Source organism: Lachnellula hyalina, assembly GCF_007821495.1.
Source record: "Lachnellula hyalina strain CBS 185.66 chromosome Unknown contig00047, whole genome shotgun sequence".
NCBI classification, from domain to species: Eukaryota; Fungi; Ascomycota; class Leotiomycetes; order Helotiales; family Lachnaceae; genus Lachnellula; species Lachnellula hyalina.
Genome location: NW_022157161.1, coordinates 111,177 through 129,554, shown reverse-complemented (window position 1 = coordinate 129,554; position 18,378 = coordinate 111,177). Strand labels below are relative to the sequence as shown.

General features: G+C 48.0%; 4 protein-coding genes across 4 annotated transcripts; 2 read left to right on the top strand and 2 right to left on the bottom strand.

Annotated features, from left to right (window-relative positions):
- Positions 1 to 255: 255 nt before the first annotated feature.
- On the bottom strand, positions 256 to 3,276 carry zds1 (the record flags this gene model as incomplete). Its single annotated transcript, XM_031148595.1, has 3 exons — positions 256 to 531; positions 591 to 3,062; positions 3,271 to 3,276. 3 exons carry the CDS (start codon positions 3,274 to 3,276, stop codon positions 256 to 258), a joined length of 2,754 nt encoding a protein of 917 aa, XP_031006308.1.
- Positions 3,277 to 4,743: 1,467 nt separating this feature from the next.
- Positions 4,744 to 7,130, top strand: LHYA1_G003625 (uncharacterized protein; the record flags this gene model as incomplete). Its single annotated transcript, XM_031148594.1, has 5 exons — positions 4,744 to 5,317; positions 5,421 to 5,731; positions 5,801 to 5,870; positions 5,980 to 6,190; positions 6,239 to 7,130. The coding sequence occupies 5 exons, from the start codon at positions 4,744 to 4,746 to the stop codon at positions 7,128 to 7,130; spliced, it is 2,058 nt and encodes a 685-aa protein (XP_031006305.1).
- A 1,528-nt stretch (positions 7,131 to 8,658) lies between these two features.
- LHYA1_G003624 (uncharacterized protein) lies at positions 8,659 to 10,288 on the bottom strand (the record flags this gene model as incomplete). The annotated part of the gene is made up of 2 exons (XM_031148593.1): positions 8,659 to 10,185; positions 10,235 to 10,288. 2 exons carry the CDS (start codon positions 10,286 to 10,288, stop codon positions 8,659 to 8,661), a joined length of 1,581 nt encoding a protein of 526 aa, XP_031006306.1.
- Positions 10,289 to 16,652: 6,364 nt separating this feature from the next.
- LHYA1_G003623 (putative mannose-1-phosphate guanyltransferase) lies at positions 16,653 to 18,127 on the top strand (the record flags this gene model as incomplete). The annotated part of the gene is made up of 4 exons (XM_031148592.1): positions 16,653 to 16,721; positions 16,771 to 16,827; positions 16,881 to 18,053; positions 18,101 to 18,127. The coding sequence occupies 4 exons, from the start codon at positions 16,653 to 16,655 to the stop codon at positions 18,125 to 18,127; spliced, it is 1,326 nt and encodes a 441-aa protein (XP_031006303.1).
- Between the last annotated feature and the right edge of the window lie 251 nt (positions 18,128 to 18,378).

Genomic DNA, 18,378 nt, shown 5'->3' with positions numbered 1-18,378 from the left:
CTAGATCTATGTTACATATAAACATGCGTGGGCCCTCGAGCATTCCCAGAAGACATTACAGTAGCCCCGAACCAAGGGCCAGTGCGCAAAAAGGGACCACCAGACGCTATGCTTCGAATAACGAGAACCTCCTAACACCACAAACCAATTCGTGGTGCCTCAATTCATCCTGATGTAAAAGCGCCGGAAACTCCATCATATATGCATAAAGACATAGGAAAGTGTCAGGCGTCAGGGGTCAGAAATGCATGGCGATCACCACATGTCATCATCATCTTCTTCTTCCTTGCCTTCATGGGGTTCCGAGCGTCCGTAGGGATAATAGTCTTTCCCTTGTCGGGAATACTGTACTTGATCATCGTATCCGTTCTCGGTATCGTGCTGAGCAGCTCGAGATTGGGGCCGATTCGAGCTTTGGCTATGAGAGCCATCATTTTGATGATCGTAGTCGTAAATCTGAGAATCATCTACATAATTCACTCCACTCTCAGGAGGCGTATTCTGTGCCGGTTCGGCATATTGTGCGATGCCCTGCACGGTTGTTAGTATATATACGTTGAGGATACGATTTAGTGACAGAGGACACTCACGCGATGATAATCGTATCGGTATTGCTCCTCACCATCCTGACGCTGTTGTTCCTCTCGTTGTTCTTGCTCCTTCTGTCGTCGCTCTGCATCTTGTTTCTTTTGCAGTGCTGACTGAGGAATTTGCATTTGCGGATGCATCTGCTGTACCTTGGCCAAATACGAGTACATGAAATTGCTGAGGAGAACTTGGCTGTATAATGCTCGCCGTGGGTTCGCTAATTTTATGTGAGCCATCCGATATATGGCTCTTTCTTCCAGTATCGAGAATCTTGTCCAGTTGTAATCAATATCGGGCTTGAGCTCGCGGTGAGGAGGATCTGGTGAGAGTGTTCGCAGCGAACTACCTTTCTTGCCGCCCGAGTCACGATCACTCTTTTTCTTGCCGCCACCAAAGAAGGAGGAAAAGAGACCGTCTTTCTCCTTCTTTGTTTCACCGCCAGACTTACGGCTACTCTCCTTCTTTCTCTCGTCTTGTAATTTGTTCTCAACACTATCGCGGTCTAATAATAAGCTCTCTCGTCCTCGGGGAGTGACAGTATCGAGGGTAGATTGCAGAACATCCAAGCGAGCATTGTCGGCAGCTTTTGCCTTTCCCCGTTTGCTCTCCTTGTGATCGTCATCCTTTTTCTTGTCTTTCTTCTCCTTCTCATCACTTCCCTTGAACCAACCCCAGCTTGTCTTCCTTGATCCAGAATGCTCAGAGTCATCCTTGTCTTTCTTAGATTTCTTCTCGGGCTTCTTTTCCTCAAGAGTTGGAATGAAAGTGAGAGTATCGGTCCTTGATGTATTTCCTGGGAGTGGTGAAGGATGCTGTGCCATTTCATTTAGAGTGTGCGATGGAGCGGAACTCCTGGGCACTGTTTGGGCGGTACCAGAGTTATGGCGATCCATACCAGGCCGCCTACTAGATTTTGCAGGAGGTTCAGGAACAGTTTGCTTTTGCAGAGGTTTGGAGGCCGTCTGTGAAGATGATCTCTCGGGAAATTGAGGTGCTGGCGTGGGAACTTCTGTAGGCTCTTCTGAAGGCGGTGGGGTTTCAACGATCCGGGGAACAGGCGAATCATTTCTGGAGTGACTAGTAGTATTTGGGGGTGTACTTTGCTGAAATGGTTGGGTAGAGGTTTCGCGGTTTTCTGTGCCGGCATCACGTATTCCAAGCCCTTCTAGGGAATTACTATCTGTACTTGCAGCTGTTGGACCGCTCTGTTGCAAGTTTTGTAATCGACGGGCCCCGCGATTTGGCCGAGAGAAGTTCTCGGTGGAAATGGGCTCAGATTGAACTTTTGTAAGAGAATGTCCTATCGGTGGACGTCCATCGATTGGCGAAGACACTGGGGACTCTTCCCCATCTGTATCTCCCCGTAATGATCCAGCTCTTTTAGAAAAGGGTACTCTTTCGCCCTTCCTTAGACTTCCTCTCCGGTACGTTGTGTGTGTAGACCTCCTCAATCCTATTCCAGGTGCTTGTGGTAATATTGGCCTGTCCTCTATCGAGCTAACTTCTGCATTAGGTCCCTGTCGATTTCCCTTGTCGAGGCTCAGTTCCTGCATAGCCTTTGATGGATCTCTAGCTAGCGCATCCAATTCTTGTAAATCTGCAATCTTCAAATCCAGCGCCTGGTCCGTTGAGAGAGACTTCTTCCTTTGTATTTGTTCGGCTCCATCTTTGTATCCAACTGCCCCTCGGCCACCATCGTTATCAATCTGTCGAGATAACATAGACTTCTTCCGCCGTAAACTGCCCCCTGAGTCGCTTCTTTCAAGCCCATCTGGCGACAAAGATGTTTGATCACCAGAACGTCTTTTGATCGACTGCACTCTATTTTCCAGGAAGTTTTTGAATTCCATAGGGGCAAGCTCAGGATGGACCCTAGCTGGAACCCAAAATAATCTCGATGGATCATCTTCATCATCGTTACCTGTTGGAGCAATGGAGGGCATCAAGGCAACGCCCTGAAATGATGGTAAATCCGGATCGCTTGTATTACCTACATCCATCGACATCCGCCGTAATGCTTGTAGATTGCTGAGTTCCTTCGCAACTGCAGCCGGATTCGATTCATAGTCGATATCGTTGAGCGGGAATTGCGCACTCGCCGGGTCGGTCGTACTTCGATCTCGAAGAGAGAGTGAGGGCGATATTGGGCTTTTATCAAACGAACTGCTTCTCGGACTCTGTATCAAGCCAGGTGATGTATGTGCTTTCATCCCCGGGCTGCCATTCGTACTCGGTCCTGGCCGCGTCCTAGAGTTCTGGTTCGATTCTCCATATGCAGCTCCGCTTTCGATGGATTCGGTCAACGGTGAGGTCACAAAACTTAGAGGTCGCGAGTCGCGTTTCGAGTAATCATCGTCGCCATACATATCGCCGATTGCTTCCGTGACGTGGTGGTTGGTATCACTTATCGAGAGTTGGGGACCATGTCGTCTGCTGGCAAAGCTACCGCCAATGTCCCGGGGTCTGGCTGAAGTCTGCAGATGGTGAAGAATTGTCAGCAACAGTTTGGGGCGAGATCTGCTGCAGAAATTGGTGGAACGTTTGGTATTCTGCTCGCATGCAGCAGCAGGGGCTACAAGGAGAAGTACAAAGTGAGGCAGACGGCAACAAAGGCCTTGCTGTGAATAACATGCCGTCGTTGTTCATGTGCAACGGGCCGTAAAGAGGAAGAAGGCTACATACCTTCATCGGAACTGTTCCTTCAGGAAGAATCCCCCTTGCTGCGCTGCAACTAGCACCGGACGCTCAGTTGGAAGTCTAGGCGGTGCTCTCATCTGGAGCTGCTAGTAACGTCGTTAAATTATCTGCTGTCGTGGTGTAAGGATAGGGCGGACGTGGCTAAAAGGTCGGATAGGTGCGTATTATCGTCATGGCATCAAATTGAATGTTTGCAGATGCTGAAATGGATCTGGATGGTATGGGATAAGGTGAGGTAGCCGTTAGGTAGGGTAGGATAGAGAGGTGTGGTTGTCGCTTAAGCGGCGACTCTAATAAAGAGAGAGCACCAGAAGCGGAGGATGGAACAGAAATAGACGCCAATCTACCACTTCACTTCATGGTCAAGACTAACGACTATAATCTTCTTTGTGACTACCACTATACTATACACTCTGGTACTCCGGAGCGAGATGATCCGATGACTTGGTTACGGAATACTGTATCAATGTGGATTTGCACAGTTCATGCCCATGCTCAACTACCTAGGTACACCAGGTACAATTAGAGGACTACGACAACCCCTGGGAGCTCCTCGACGAGGTTGCATTCAATGATGCGCGACTCTGGCAGAACAAAAGAAACAACACATGAACATTGGCCGGCACGCATATGTACAGTACTGTGCTGTGTGACGAGCAGGCAGCTTTGGCAGCGACTGCAGTGTCGCAGTCGCAGTCCCCCTGGCCCTGTTCACTCTCAGCCTTAAATGCGAAGGCTTAGCTTATATCCGCTCTGGGCCCGACCAATCCACCAGTGCTTACATGCTTGTTTTGATCTTCACAGCATTTCTATTGTCCGCGGTTTATGAGCTGCTATATAAACGAGTAACTGCGTCTGCTCAGGATGTTGGTGTCTAGTTATTCGAGTTGAATGCCTTCTCTCTTTAGTTATTTTCCGCCTAGTTTAGCCACCGTGCTACTTCTGTTACGCATATACTTAAACCAATGCTCGAAGACAATTTCCTCTCTCCTTATATACTACATTTCCAGCCTATTTGATACCGTGCGATGTCTTCTAGAGTCTTCATAACTTTGTCGTATGCTGTGGCGTAGAGCCGTTTCCTCTCAACAGAAAAACCAATGTCATGATGTACCCCACTGTTTGTTTCACTTTGACAAAGTAGAGATGAGCTCGTGTATTTTGGTTTCTCTTACCCAAATTACCATTGACGAGGCTTTGGATACAAGCTTTTCTGTATCAGGTAAGCGGCGTAAAGTTTCGCTGTCTAGGTACGAATGTGAAATCCCAGCGCACTGCTCTTCCCCGCATTTGAGGGGCAATCATCACCGGAACGGAAAATTTACCTTCTTCTTCGGTCTTTCCTTGCGCCGAGAATGGAGCTTATAGACTTTTTTTGTTTACTCCAAATGTCCTTATATAATCTAATCGTTACCCCAATGTTGGGGCTTCAAGCTCTTTGTATCTCGTTGATCGAAAATGGCATTCGTGACCCTTATTACTCGGCTGGCTACACTTGCTTGTCTCTTGTATATTTCGCAAGCTCAGAATTGTTGGAAAGATACAGCATGCAGTGGACCAGATGATACTGCATTCCCTGGGCCATGGGAATCGAATATATATGCCCCATCATCACGTTCAGTGTCTCCAAAGTCCATCCTTTCCTTGCAAACAGGAGAAGTTATATCGAGCTTCCCTGGAGACGCTAAACTCTCAGGCAATGGGTCACAATTGGTGTTTGACTTTGGTATTGAAGTTGGGGGATTAGTCCATCTCAAATACCTTTCTACTGGACCAGGAGCGTTGGGATTGGCATTTACAGAAGCAAAGAACTGGATTGGTGAATGGTCGGACTCCTCCAATGGGAAGCTCAAAGGTCCTGATGGTGCCATATATGCTTCTTTCAATAAATCGGGTTCGGGGACTTATACGATGCCTGATTTGAGCCTGCGAGGGGGGTTTCGCTACTTAACGCTTTTCCTGGTTACAAATAGTACTACGTCAGTAGAGATCAAGGACATCCAACTCGAAATTGGTTTTGAACCAACATGGTGTAAGATTATTAGATCGATGGTTCTTAGTCCGGGTCATATGAATGTCTCCCAATACCTGGGACAATTTGGAGTGCATATCGCTAACCACACATTCTTCTGTAGCTAACCTGCGTGCTTATCAGGGGTATTTCCATAGCAGCGATGAGCTTCTCAATAAGATTTGGTACAGCGGCGCTTACACTTTGCAAACAAACAATGTGCCCCCAAACACGGGTAGACAAGTGCCATTCCTCACCACAGGATGGGCGAATAATGGTACACTTGGCCCTGGCGACACTATTATAGTGGATGGAGCGAAGAGAGATCGAGCCGTGTGGCCTGGGGATATGGGGGTTGCTGTCCCTTCGACATTTGTGAGCGTAGGTGATCTCACAGCGGTGAAGAATGCTCTTCAGGTTATGTACAATTATCAGGTATGTTTTAATCCAAGTGTCCGTTTGGGATATTGATACGTTAGATATTGGTCCTAATTATCCGAGCAGAACTCCACTACGGGAGCCTTTCCAGAAGCAGGACCACCACTTCTTCAGCTAGGTTCAGATTCATACCATAGTAAGTATTGTTGTTAAATCCCCGCCTGTTCATGATTGATCATCAAGCACACCCTCAAATTAGTTCAGGTCTTGCGCTACACTTCACTGCATAATTCGATTTCTAATAGGCGTATCGATAGTGTGGTCCATGATAGGCAGCTATAACTACGTACTCTACACAAATGATACTGTATTCCTTGCCCAAAATTGGGCCAAGTACCTAAAGGCAATGGACTTTATCTACGGCAAAGTCGGCGATAGCGGTCTCCTGAACGTTACAGGGCTACGAGACTGGGCTCGATGGCAAACCGGATTTAATGGGAGTGAGCCAAACATGATGTAGGCCATATATTTACCAAAATTTGAATTCCTTCTAATAGCGTCTAGCCTCTATCGAACTCTCATCACAGGAGCTGAACTGGCCATCTGGGCCGGACAACCCAGCCTCAATGCAACCTGGAATGAACGAGCGGCATCACTCCGAACAGCCATCAACAAGTATTGCTGGGACAGCGGTTACGGTGCTTTCAAAGACAATGCAACGGCAACGACCTTGCATCCACAAGATGCCAACAGCATGGCTATCTTTTTCGACGTCGTTGATTCTACCACAAAAGCTGGCAGTATTTCGAGCAATTTACTCAAGAACTGGACTCCAATCGGAGCCGTGGCGCCCGAGCTCCCCGAAAACATATCACCATTCATCTCGAGCTTCGAAATCCAAGCGCATTTCTCCATAGGCGAGACAGCTCGTGCGCTAGAATTAATCAGACGGTGCTGGGGCTGGTATCTCAACAATCCCAACGGAACAGAGAGTACAGTAATAGAAGGATATCTGCAGAATGGGACATTTGGCTATCGCTCTTCAAGGGGATATGCTTATGACGCCAGCTACATCTCTCACTCTCATGGCTGGAGTTCGGGGCCGACGTCTGGACTTACAACGTATGTTCTCGGTCTTAGTGTCACCGGCATTGGTGGGAAGGAATGGAAGTTGGCTCCGCAGTTTGGGGATCTCACGTCTGCTGAAGGAGGCTTTATGACTATTCTGGGGAGATACCAGGCTAGCTGGCAGCTGAAGGCTGGCGGGTATACGTTGAGTTATAATGTACCGGAAGAAACGACTGGACAGATTGTTCTTCCGTGTCTGGCAAGAGGGAATTGGCCTCGCATTGAGATTGACGGGCATCCTATCCCTCGTGATACCAGCGCGCAAATCGTGGGTGATGGTGTGGTCTTCAGTGTTGCTGGCGGAGAGCACAGTATTGAAGTTAAGTAAAACAAACACCAGGTATTAATAGCACTCCTAATGTTTCTTTGGGACATGTCGCTATCGCGCGTCGTGAATATTTCTGCATTCTTCGCATGGTTATCCACTGCTTCTACTTGTAGATACAGTACGTCAGTGAAGCAAGATACTGCGGGCAATTCCCCCTGGCGTGTTCATCCCTGCTTTCCGATCAACAAGACGCCGATCACGACATGGGAGAAGCATCCTGGCGCAAGATCGTTGCCCTGTACCTATTTTCTGGAGCTTCGCGTATCTGCCGGTGGATTTTCTTGCAGAACCACCACCACTACGACTCGAAAAGGATACGGAGGAAAATAGGGGTCCATATCAATAACATCAATTAAAGTTACTATCTCACGCAGCTGCGCTTACCCACCGTAGTTACTCACTCGTACCTTCATTAAAAGCATTTAGTATGACCTTACAGCGTTTATAATAACACCATCCTAACATATAAATTACTACTCCGAGTATATATACGATACCTGGTTAGATTTTACAGAGTACAATGCCAGTATCCATTCATTCATTGCCTTACTCTGTGCACCTCCATTCCGTAACCCAGATAGATACTGCACAAGAGCACATCACATCACATCACGTGACAAGCAACACACCCAAACAAACCACCCAGACTAGGAGGATTAATCTACGGTCCACAGGCTGATTGGATTGCGACGTGCAACAAAAAACCGCGGCTGTGGGCGGGCGGGTACAGGAAGGAGGTGGGTGGATGCTGGAGAGAGGTGTACTGTAGGTGTTTATGTCAAATGTCTCAGATGGATGAGATGTGGTGTGGGCATGTGATGTGCCCTCCTGACTAAGAGGCAACTTTTTGTGAATTGCGATTTTACTTGATAATCGTATGAGAGTTGGGATTTTATATCGTATGGGTTGGAAAGGGGTTTGTTTGGTAGAGGGATAAAAGTATAAGGATAGTATAGTTTACTAGTAATAATATCAAGGAGAGATAGTAAGAAAGCCAGCGGGATTAAGAAATCAAACTTATACTGTACTAGATGGAGACTTGAGTTGAAAAGTATCCATTTCCAACAAAGAATCTTTCCTTATTAACCATGGTGAATACCATAGCCAGAGTGCGAAGTGCAACAAATCTTCGAGGCTACGCAGCGTTTCGCGTGATAGATGAATGTCCCGCTCCACTCGCCCCACATGCCCAGAGTCAAGGAACGGAGCTTGGTAGGGATGCAAAGACAGCGATATGCAACAAAAATCAAAACTTTGTTTGCTCGAACCCTGCGCTAAGCCGTGGGTGGGTGCGGGAATCAGATCGGACGAAGAGGACAAGAAGTGGAACTGCACTGCATTGCATGTGTGTAATTTACTATAAGGCCAAGATCTTGGAACTTGATGTCGAATTGCCAATGAAGAAGTAGGATTGAATTGAGTCGCCCTCCGATATATATGTAAAATGTCGTGATCATAAATACGATAACTGTTTCCCTCGCTATGCATGCAAAAAATCAAACGCTCACAGAATCACACCTCAATCATCTCACACCTCGATCATTCTCGGCCGGTGACTACGGCTGTGGCTGCTTCTTTCACTGCCTTCCTTGCTCTTCCCCTTGCCGTTGTGCTTGTTCAAAAAGATGGATAGCGGGGACTTCTTCTTCTCTCGCTCCTTGCTGAGCACCACAAGCTCTTTGCCTTTACTCTCCTTGCGACTGCGATCACTCCTGCCGCTCTCCGACAGGCCCGAAGACGACCGAGTATCGCGCGGCCGAATCGTGCTCTTGCTCTTGGTCGTGCTGCTACTCCTGACCGTGCTTTCACTCATCACACTCTCTGCTTTCCGACTGCGCGTACTCCTGCCGCTCTCCGACGGCGCGGGAAGCGCTTTACGAGACGATGATCGAGCCGGGAAATCGCTCTGCCGAATCGTGCGATCACTACTGACCGTGCTCTCACTCATTACGCTCTCACTCATCACACTCTCTGCCTTGCGACTCTTGCTCTTCTTCCTCTCCTCCTTCGCACGGTCCTTGATATGCTCCTGCTTTCTCCGCGCCGCCTCAGGAGTGATAAACTCCCCATCCACACTCGTACTAACGCTCTGGCTCTCCACATCCGCAATACCTCTTCTCCAAGACTCAACACTGCCCATCTCAAGCCCATCGTACACCATTGCCTCCTCCATACGAGGCGCTTCTTTCTGGTTGTCTTGCATGTTCTTGATGATCTTGTATCCGCCAAACATGACGATCGTGACGCCGATTGCGAGGCCGCCAGCGATGAGGAATTGTGGGGAGGCGAGAAGGCCGAAGATTGCGGGTGAGGTTGCTTTGAGCGCTGACAGGATCCCGGGGCTCATTGATTTCAGAATATTGGAGAGTTCGGCTAGGGTTAAAGCTACGGCTGCCATAGCTTCAGGGTTGGTCTGCAGATTGCTGATTATGGCTGTAGCGGTGTATTGTAAGCATTGTGCTTCTGTAAGCAGTATTTCGAGTTTGGACATTGTTGCTTGGAGCTCTTGTTCTTGCTCGATGGCTGGTGGGGGTGGGTGGTGTAGCTCGCCGTATGCGAGGTTCATGTCAATCTTATCAGAGAAATCGGGGTTCGAGACGCTGCGGTGGAGTGTGTATGGTGGAGGCAGTGTTCGTCGAGAGACTTGGGATTCGGGCATGTCGGTGTGTCTTCGTGTGATGGCAGGACCGGTCCCTTCAAAATCTTCGTCCTCGAACGGCGCGGTGTATGGCGGGGGGCTTGTTGGTCTGCGGGAACCATGGTGAGAACTGCGGCTTCTACGAGATGAAGCTACACTTCCTTCTGATATCTGAGAGAGGTTTTGCATTGTAAGGGGAGGACGTGATACACCATCATTATCTGCGTGACGGTGTCGCGAGGATCGAGAGCGGTGGGAACGTCGAGAAGATGCGACGGATTGGGTCTCTTCACGGGCTTCAATGAATTTCTGAGCATTCTTGTAGGTGATTTGCTTTCGATGCTCGGCTTTCATCTCAGCCTTTTTCTCGTTGTATGCCGCCTTTGCATCTTTAAAGATGTTGACCAGGTGTTTTCCCTTTTTCATGTCAGTGTGCATGTGAAGAGGGAGGGGTGTTCAAACTTACAGTGCCGACTACCTTGCCAGACTTGTTGATGATGGTTATAGTTTCCATAACCATCTCGACGGTTTGTTATTATTAGAATTGAATTCGAAGGCCAGCTCCAAGGGTAGGGTATAGATATTTCTGTTCGTTAATTCGTGGATATTTGTTGCTGAAGTTGCGGTGAGGAATTATGGGGAGGTGGGGGTTTAAAGATAATAAAGACAAACAAAGTCCTGCTTGAATGTTGATAATGATATTGACAATGCTCTATGAACACCAAGCCTCTGTGCCCTGTTGCTGAATACAAAGAGCAGGGCAGAGGATGCTTTGAAAGGATATTTAGAAGGAAGGGGGTTGTCGGGAGAAGATGGGATGGCGATTGATTTAGGTGAAGCGATGGTGTGAGCCCTTAATCGTGATTGGGGCAATCTTCCAACATCCCCAGGCCTCTCAACCAGTAAGGCAATCTAGCGAGGTCTAACTGGCACTCTCACTGGCGCCAGAAGTGATAGTCGTAGACGTACTTGGAAAGATAAACCTTATTATCCTGCGCGCTGACGGCGAGCAAATCCCCACTTGCCGTCGTGTCGCAGGATTTCACGATGGTTAGGATGCAGAACTGATCCTGTGGACTAGCGAGACTTTGCTGGCGCTTCCTGATTCGAGGCGGGTTCAGAGTTGAAGCTTCCACGGACCATGGGCCCCCCTGTCGGTTCGGAGGGTAGAATAGGGCTTTGGGGAGATCCAATGAAATGTCCCGAATGTCTCCATATTTGAGGGCCGTCTCCACATTTGAGGGCCGTTACCCGTCCTGTGGCTGGTATTGCGCTCTTCATATGGGGCTGTACAATCCCTGTGGCTGGTACAAGCAGGTGGGAGTGGTGGTAGGGTTTCGAATGGGACTTCAGGAGAGGTCAAAAGGGAATGTACGTTCTCTGGTCAGCGTTGCATTGGGCCACTTCCACTGCACCGAAATCCGAAGGTTGGGCTCTGCTCCACTGCATATAAAAGGTACCATGTGACCACCTGTGCGATTACCTTGCAGCTGATGTTCAAGAAGATGGCGGTAGGATTGCAGAAGATGTATTTGACAAACATAATTTATTACTCCCAATGCTCCCAATGCTCCCATCCCAATGCTCCAATTCTGCCAATACTCCCTCCTATCGCTACCAGATCAGCATAATCATGTCATAGCACATACTAACAATCCCACAGAATGCAACCACGAGAAAACATGTCCCACCAGATCTGCTTCTCGACTTGCATGCATATGCATCACCACCTCGCACCACCTCGCACCACCGAAGACCGGAGTCGACGTCATTTGGTGCCAGCAGACCCCATCCCTTCTAAGAAACATTATCCCGAGTTGTCGGTGTACAGTACATGTACATGTGGATGACCCCCCGAACCGAGCGACCAACGAAAGCAACATAATACCGTAAAGTCCCAGCGATTGAATATGCAGGGCGGATGTTTCTACAAGATTGATCCACCGCGACGAATTTGACCTTGAGCTCCGAATGTCTGAAGATGAGACTGCTATGTGATGTTGTGGGTTCTCGAGAAATGTGGGTGATTTTGATGTTCACATCTTCTCAGCTATCCTGCTCATGTTCACACCGGGCCCCGCTCATGAGAGTTTCGGTGAGGAGTAGAGGTTTCATCGTCCTCCAATGTTGATGCGAGAGAGTCGTCGATCGCGAAAGTGGGACTGTTTTCGTCGAGTTCAACACCATTGCGAACTTGGCTCAGGATTGCCTGGAACTTGGCCAGTTTCTCCTTTTGCGACATTAGTGCGAGACGCTTATTCTCAACTTCGGCGCTGCCGGGTAACAATTCCTGACACTTGGCCTCACCTGACGAGTTATCAGCTTCAGTTCTTGTTAGAGCGGAAAACGCTCTATTGCGCGGGGATATTTTTCATTCTTACCATCTCTGTCATTGATGCCAAATGTTCTGGGCAGCAAATGTTTGATCTCCTTCTTGATATCGTTGAACATAATGACTCCAATGTCTGTGCATACAGAGTCGGTAAACCGAAGGCGTGCGGTGGTGTAGTACCCTCGGATGGACGCAGCGACTTTCAGTTCTTCCTCGTAGGAATTACCAGGGAGGTCGCTATCTTTCATCTTTTCCAGCTGCTCCGTTCTGAAGTCTTCCAAACTCAACTTACCACTGTAGGAAGGAAACGACTTCTTCACATACATATCTATTCGAACACCTCGCCTCGTTGTTCTTAGAATTGACAGTGCCTCTTTTTTGTTGAGAGCGAAAGCTTGTTTGTTGACCGTGAATAAAGCCGCCTTTTCTCGATCGTAAAGGGTGAAAGCCTTCACCAGCTGCTTGTTTTGGAATTCAGCGAGAAATTGATACAGGATCGGCTTCGAGTCCCTGTAGAGAGGTGTGTCCCGATAGTTCTCGAGCACATTAGAAAGGACAGCGAAAATTCGCTCCCGGAGAATCTTGAAAGTGCTGTCCAGAAAATCCTGTAAAGGAAGTCGCCAGGGAATAATACTCGTAAGAGCGAAGTCTTCTTTCACCTTGAAATCGTCAGACTCCGGACGTCCAGCACGAAGATTGGATTGTCTGGACTGCTCGATATCTTCAATCGATATTGCTCCATGTCCACTGTCGAGATATGCATTGTAGAATGGTCCCAATTCCTCGGGTTTGAGTCTCTGGAATGCACTGGATAATCCTCCTCGTGGGTTCTTAGTCTTGTTCTTGCTTTGCGGAGTCGCAAACAAAAACGAACGCTCTTCGAACTTCGATTCGCTTCGCCCAGGGCTCGATTTGTTTCCAGGTTTCGGTCTCTTAGAAATGGGGACCGGGCTGTTCTCTAGAGGTCTCTTGCCATTCTTGAAGGACTGACGCGCCGGTACCGCTCTACCCTCGTCATCGGAGTCATCATCGATCAAGATGACCTCTCTTTGCTCGTCAGATGGGTGACTGCACTTGCAACCAGGACGCATAAGCCCGATCGCTTTTTGAAATTGGTCGCACAAAATGCCCCATTCACAAGGCAGTTCTTTATCTAGAAGGCTGTGTACACCATTGGAGAATTCGACCAGCGCCTGACTGACGGTTTCCCGTGCTCGATCTTGTGATACCTCAGGAAGGCGAGATAAATTTTTCTCGACCTCAGCGGCTTGTACCTTGATTTTTTGCTCTAGATCGGGAATGCTAGAGAAGTATTAATAAACGTCCCGTAATAGTTATTGGCATACTTACCTCTGCAATATTGATTTCCCGAACTCTTTTGAAAGGTACTTCGAAATAGTAGCAGTGCCGCATCGATCCCGAAACTTTTCCCATTCCCCACCATCTCTCCACCTGTCATCTGTATTAAAAAAATGCTGCTCCTCTTCATGAGCCAAAGTATGATAGTTTGGTCCACGCAACCGATCCGAGTCCTTGCCTGGCCGCTTAGTGACGAAATATCCATGAGGTAACACAAATGTCCTCTGGTTCAGGATGTTGTCATAATCGTCACTCGAGAGCTTGTCAGGCATGGTAAGAACTCCAATGCAGCGGTTATCAGCATTGCATTGTCCGATTACTGCTTTCGTGCGGGAAAGGCCCGGGTCATTTGCCATCGTAATTGCACAAATAATCAGAGCCTTCTCATGCTTAACATACTTGACTGTCAGGGCCTCGAAGACTCGAACCAAATACTGCAATTCCGGATCCTCAGCAGTTTGAAAAAGGCCCGGAAGATCGAAGAATGAAAGATCGGGGAGTCCAGGGCCGGTTATCTCGACCAAGATGACGTTTGGAGAGAACCGGGCTTCTTCTTTGTGATTTGGGTCGTTTTCGCGAATTTGTTGTCTTACCATATATCCTTCGGATCCAGGAATAAAGTTCTTGTAGTCTTGAGAGGGATTAAGTAAGGCAATCTGTGCCCACGTGAGGATTGCTTCCAGATCAGATTCATCAGCGATCGTCTTGAATTCGTTGGTTTCAATTGTTTCCATTGGCCGCCAGTTGGGAAACTCTTGGCTATCATCCCATTGGTGCTTCCCAGGAATGAATGTGTACTGCTCTTGGAGTGAGACTTTGCAAGTCCATTCTTTTCCACTCGAAGTTTTTATATTTGTTGGGCATTGAGTACACATCGACTGCCCTGTGGGGAGATTGATTCCGGCAACTGTGAAGAACGAGTTAGATAAGACTTTTCCAAGGGCATCTTGGGAGCACATGAACACGAAAGATGTTGAGGTAGGAGATGAATGAGATTGTGGATTATCTTACTTCCTGACATAAGGGACGACTTTCCTGCGCTTTGGTCGCCAACCATAACCAGTTCGGGGATAGACTTGTTAATGCCTGGAATTCCAATCTTTCGCATCGCTTCCACGGCATTGACACATAGCCTAACAGACTGGCTGACAGCCCCGATACCTGCGCCTTTCTTGGCCGGCGTAGCTGACATGGTCGCTAGACTTTCTGGTGGGTCGTTGCGAGTGCGGTGTTGGGGAGGCGGGGGATAAGACGACCGAAGTGATACTGGAAGCAAAGGTAAGCGGAAGACTCTTTCAATATCAAGGTTCATCTTACCTGAAGCTGAGCGGCGCTGATGTTCGGCAACTTCGCTAGCGAATATATGGTTTTCAAATGACAGACCGTGGTGAGACTTGAAGGAGTCCTCTTGCAATTTCGCTTGAAGCTTGTCAGAGAAAGACACTGAATCTGACTCTTCGTCTTCGTCTTTTGGGTGGACAGTACCAGTACTTGCCATGGACTCGTCGGGTGTTATGAGACCATGTGCCACAGTGGACTCACGCTTAAAACGTGCTGATCCCCGTGTGGCCATCTTATTGATATATATATTGGGACGCCGCGGGTTAAAGAAGGTATCGGGTCTACCTATATAACGAGTTAGTGCTAGAAATAATAGGAAGGGACCTCTAGCAGCTGGTAAAGTATATTGCATAGTACCGTAGAGAAAGAAATAACACAAAGAAGGCTGTAGAGTTGACAGTGAGATGGAAAAGATGTGTGAATAGCTTCCACTACACATGGGAACTCTTTGGACTAGGAGTGCGATAGTATACCTTTAATTAAGGAGTTCGTCAAGGCTGACAAAAGACTACAAGCTTCGAGAAGCCGTGGAGACCTTGAAGATTCCAACGGGCGATGTAGAATCAATTATTCAGGGCAGAACAGGTTCGCAAAGCAAGAAAGGCAAAACGATGTTGAGCTCAGGTTGGAAGGCAAGAGTGCAAGTTTTAGGTCTGAAAGGATATAGCACCGCACGTTGGAAACCCACTGGAGACAGGAAGAAGTGCTGCGTAAGAGTTTGGATAGATAACAAGGCAACCTTTTCCTTTCGAGAACCTAACCTTGACTTTATACCCGTCCAAGAAACGCGAGAACCATCTCCATAGCGAATCACCACGTCTGATTCTCTCATTTCATTCATCGTGCTCTTCAACGCGTTGCAAACGTGCAATGTATAAGTGCTTGCATGATGCAGAATGGACTCGAGACTCGTCACCAATAGGAAGGGACGGAAGCTCTCAGCTGAAGTTAGATCGTCCGATCCAAGAAGTGGCAATTAGAAATGTTGAGAGGTTTCCTCGAGGTCGCTGTTGTAAAGCACAAACAAAGATATAGCTAAGCGGGCGTCAACCACCAAAACAATATCAGCACTTGTGAACTTCAACGGATGGGAAAAGGAAGACAAGTGCGGAGTAAGATGTGACCATGCTACATAAGCGGGGCGTCGTGTTTCGGGTGGCACCAATCCCGGGAGTGAGCGTTGGAGCAAACTTTTCACAGCTCTCCATACTCTCACTGCCATTTTATAAGGGACTTGGAGTTTCTCTCGTGAATGCCTTCACAAAAGCACTTTCAGCGTCGAGATCATTTGCTTTGAGTATCGATTTCCCAATCTTAACCCCTGCAAGTTTGCAAATGAAATGCCACACCGATAGAAACGGGGAAAGTGGCGGCAAGGGCTGCCCTCGATCCTATCCTACTATCCTCGGGCTCGAGCTGCTCATAGATTATCTGAAAAGTGCTAGAATCGGGATCGGTGGGCGTCACTTGTGACCGCACACCTTACTTCACGATCCAATGACTTTATATGATGCGTTTTATTATCTACCAACTTGGTAGAAAATAGCGCGACAAGAGCGGGCTCAATACCTCGCTCTTATTAGATATTGAAAGTACATACTGTAGGTAGATAATCTATGCAAAGATTACCTGCAATTGAAGGCATAAAAGCATAAACGACACTGCAACACCCACGACAGCCCAAAGCCTTCCCGCTTACGTAAGCGCGTACACGCCCACGCCAGCTCCCATTAAGCGTTTAGGGGGTACACACGCCAAAATTCCGTGCTTCGTGTCATATTCCTTGTCAAAAACCACCCCGCAAATCCAATTTTGAGAGTGTCCACCCAAGATTCAGGATTCACGATTCAAGATGTCTCTCCAGATTCCTAACAGATCCAAGGCAAATGGCTCCCATGCCGCTACGAAGGCTGTCATTCTAGTGAGTTGCGCGAGGCCAATGCAAAAGGCCACTCATTGACAAACGTCAGGTTGGTGGCCCATCAAGGGGAACTAGATTCAGACCATTATCTCTGGATCTGCCAAAGGTACAACTCAATCTCCCAAAGATTACACGAAGCTACTTCTAATATATTCTCAGCCGCTTTTCGAGGTCGCTGGCCATCCCATCGTCTGGCATTGTCTCACCGCCATCGCAAAGGTCCCCTACATTCAGGAAGTTTGCATGATCGGGTACTACGACGAATCTGTGTTCAGAGACTTTATCAAAGATGCTTCAAATGAGTTCCCCCAAATCAAGATTGTGTATTTGCGGGAATATCAAGCTCTGGGAACTGCGGGAGGGCTCTACCACTTCCGCGATGCTATTCTAAAGGGTCGCCCAGAACGTTTCTTCGTCCTCAACGCAGACGTTTGCTGCTCGTTCCCATTGAATGATATGCTCAAGCTCTTTGAGGACAGAGATGCTGAGGCTGTTATTCTCGGCACCCGTGTTAGTGAAGACGCTGCTAGCAATTTTGGTTGCATTGTGTCAGACGCCCATACCCGCCGAGTCCTGCATTACGTCGAAAAGCCCGAATCTCATATCTCGAATCTTATCAATTGCGGTGTCTACCTCTTCTCGACCGAGTGTATTTTCCCCTCTATTCGAAGTGCTATCAAGAAACGCACTGAGCGTCCACGCCTTGTCTCATACCCATCCTCGGAAAACCTCGAATCATCCTTTTTCCAAGACGAAGATGACGAAGAAAAAAAGAACGAGGTCTTACGATTGGAGCAGGATATCTTGAGTGATTTGGCAGACAGCAAGCAGTTCTTCGTCTACGAGACAAAAGACTTCTGGAGACAAATCAAAACTGCTGGTTCTGCCGTGCCTGCCAATGCTTTGTATCTTCAAAAGGCATGGCAAACTGGATCCAAGGAGCTTGCAAAGGCATCTGCGAACATTCTCCCACCAGTCTTCATCCACCCCACCGCACATGTCGATCCTTCCGCGAAATTAGGTCCCAATGTGTCCATTGGCCCACGGGCTGTCGTTGGCGCCGGTGTTAGGATCAAGGAGTCAATTGTGCTGGAAGATGCCGAGATCAAGCATGATGCTTGTGTCCTCTACTCGATCATTGGGTGGAGCAGCAGAGTTGGCGCATGGGCTCGTGTTGAAGGAACCCCGACCCCCGTCAACAGCCATACTACAAGCATCATCAAGAACGGGATTAAGGTCCAGAGCATCACTATCCTAGGAAAGGAGTGCGGTGTTGGTGATGAAGTCCGAGTGCAGAACTGTGTCTGCCTACCATTCAAGGAGCTGAAGCGGGTAAGTGCACCGTTCTCGATACTGCAAAGGGATGCTAATTCTTATAGGATGTTGCCAATGAGGTAATCATGTAATCGATTACTACAAAAGCAATGTTAGGCTACGGGGTCAGGCCACGCGGGAATACCAAATGTGGGCGTTTGTTCATTTTCGGAGCACAGAACTTTTGGTGGCACATAAAACCTAAAAACTCACATAAGAGAAAATCTCATACATTCACCACTTCTTGTCACTTGTCTCAACCTAGTTTCCTTTCAAACCACAACATATGAAGTACATGTTAGTAACATTCCCATAAACATCTCCCATTCCTAGCTCGGTGATA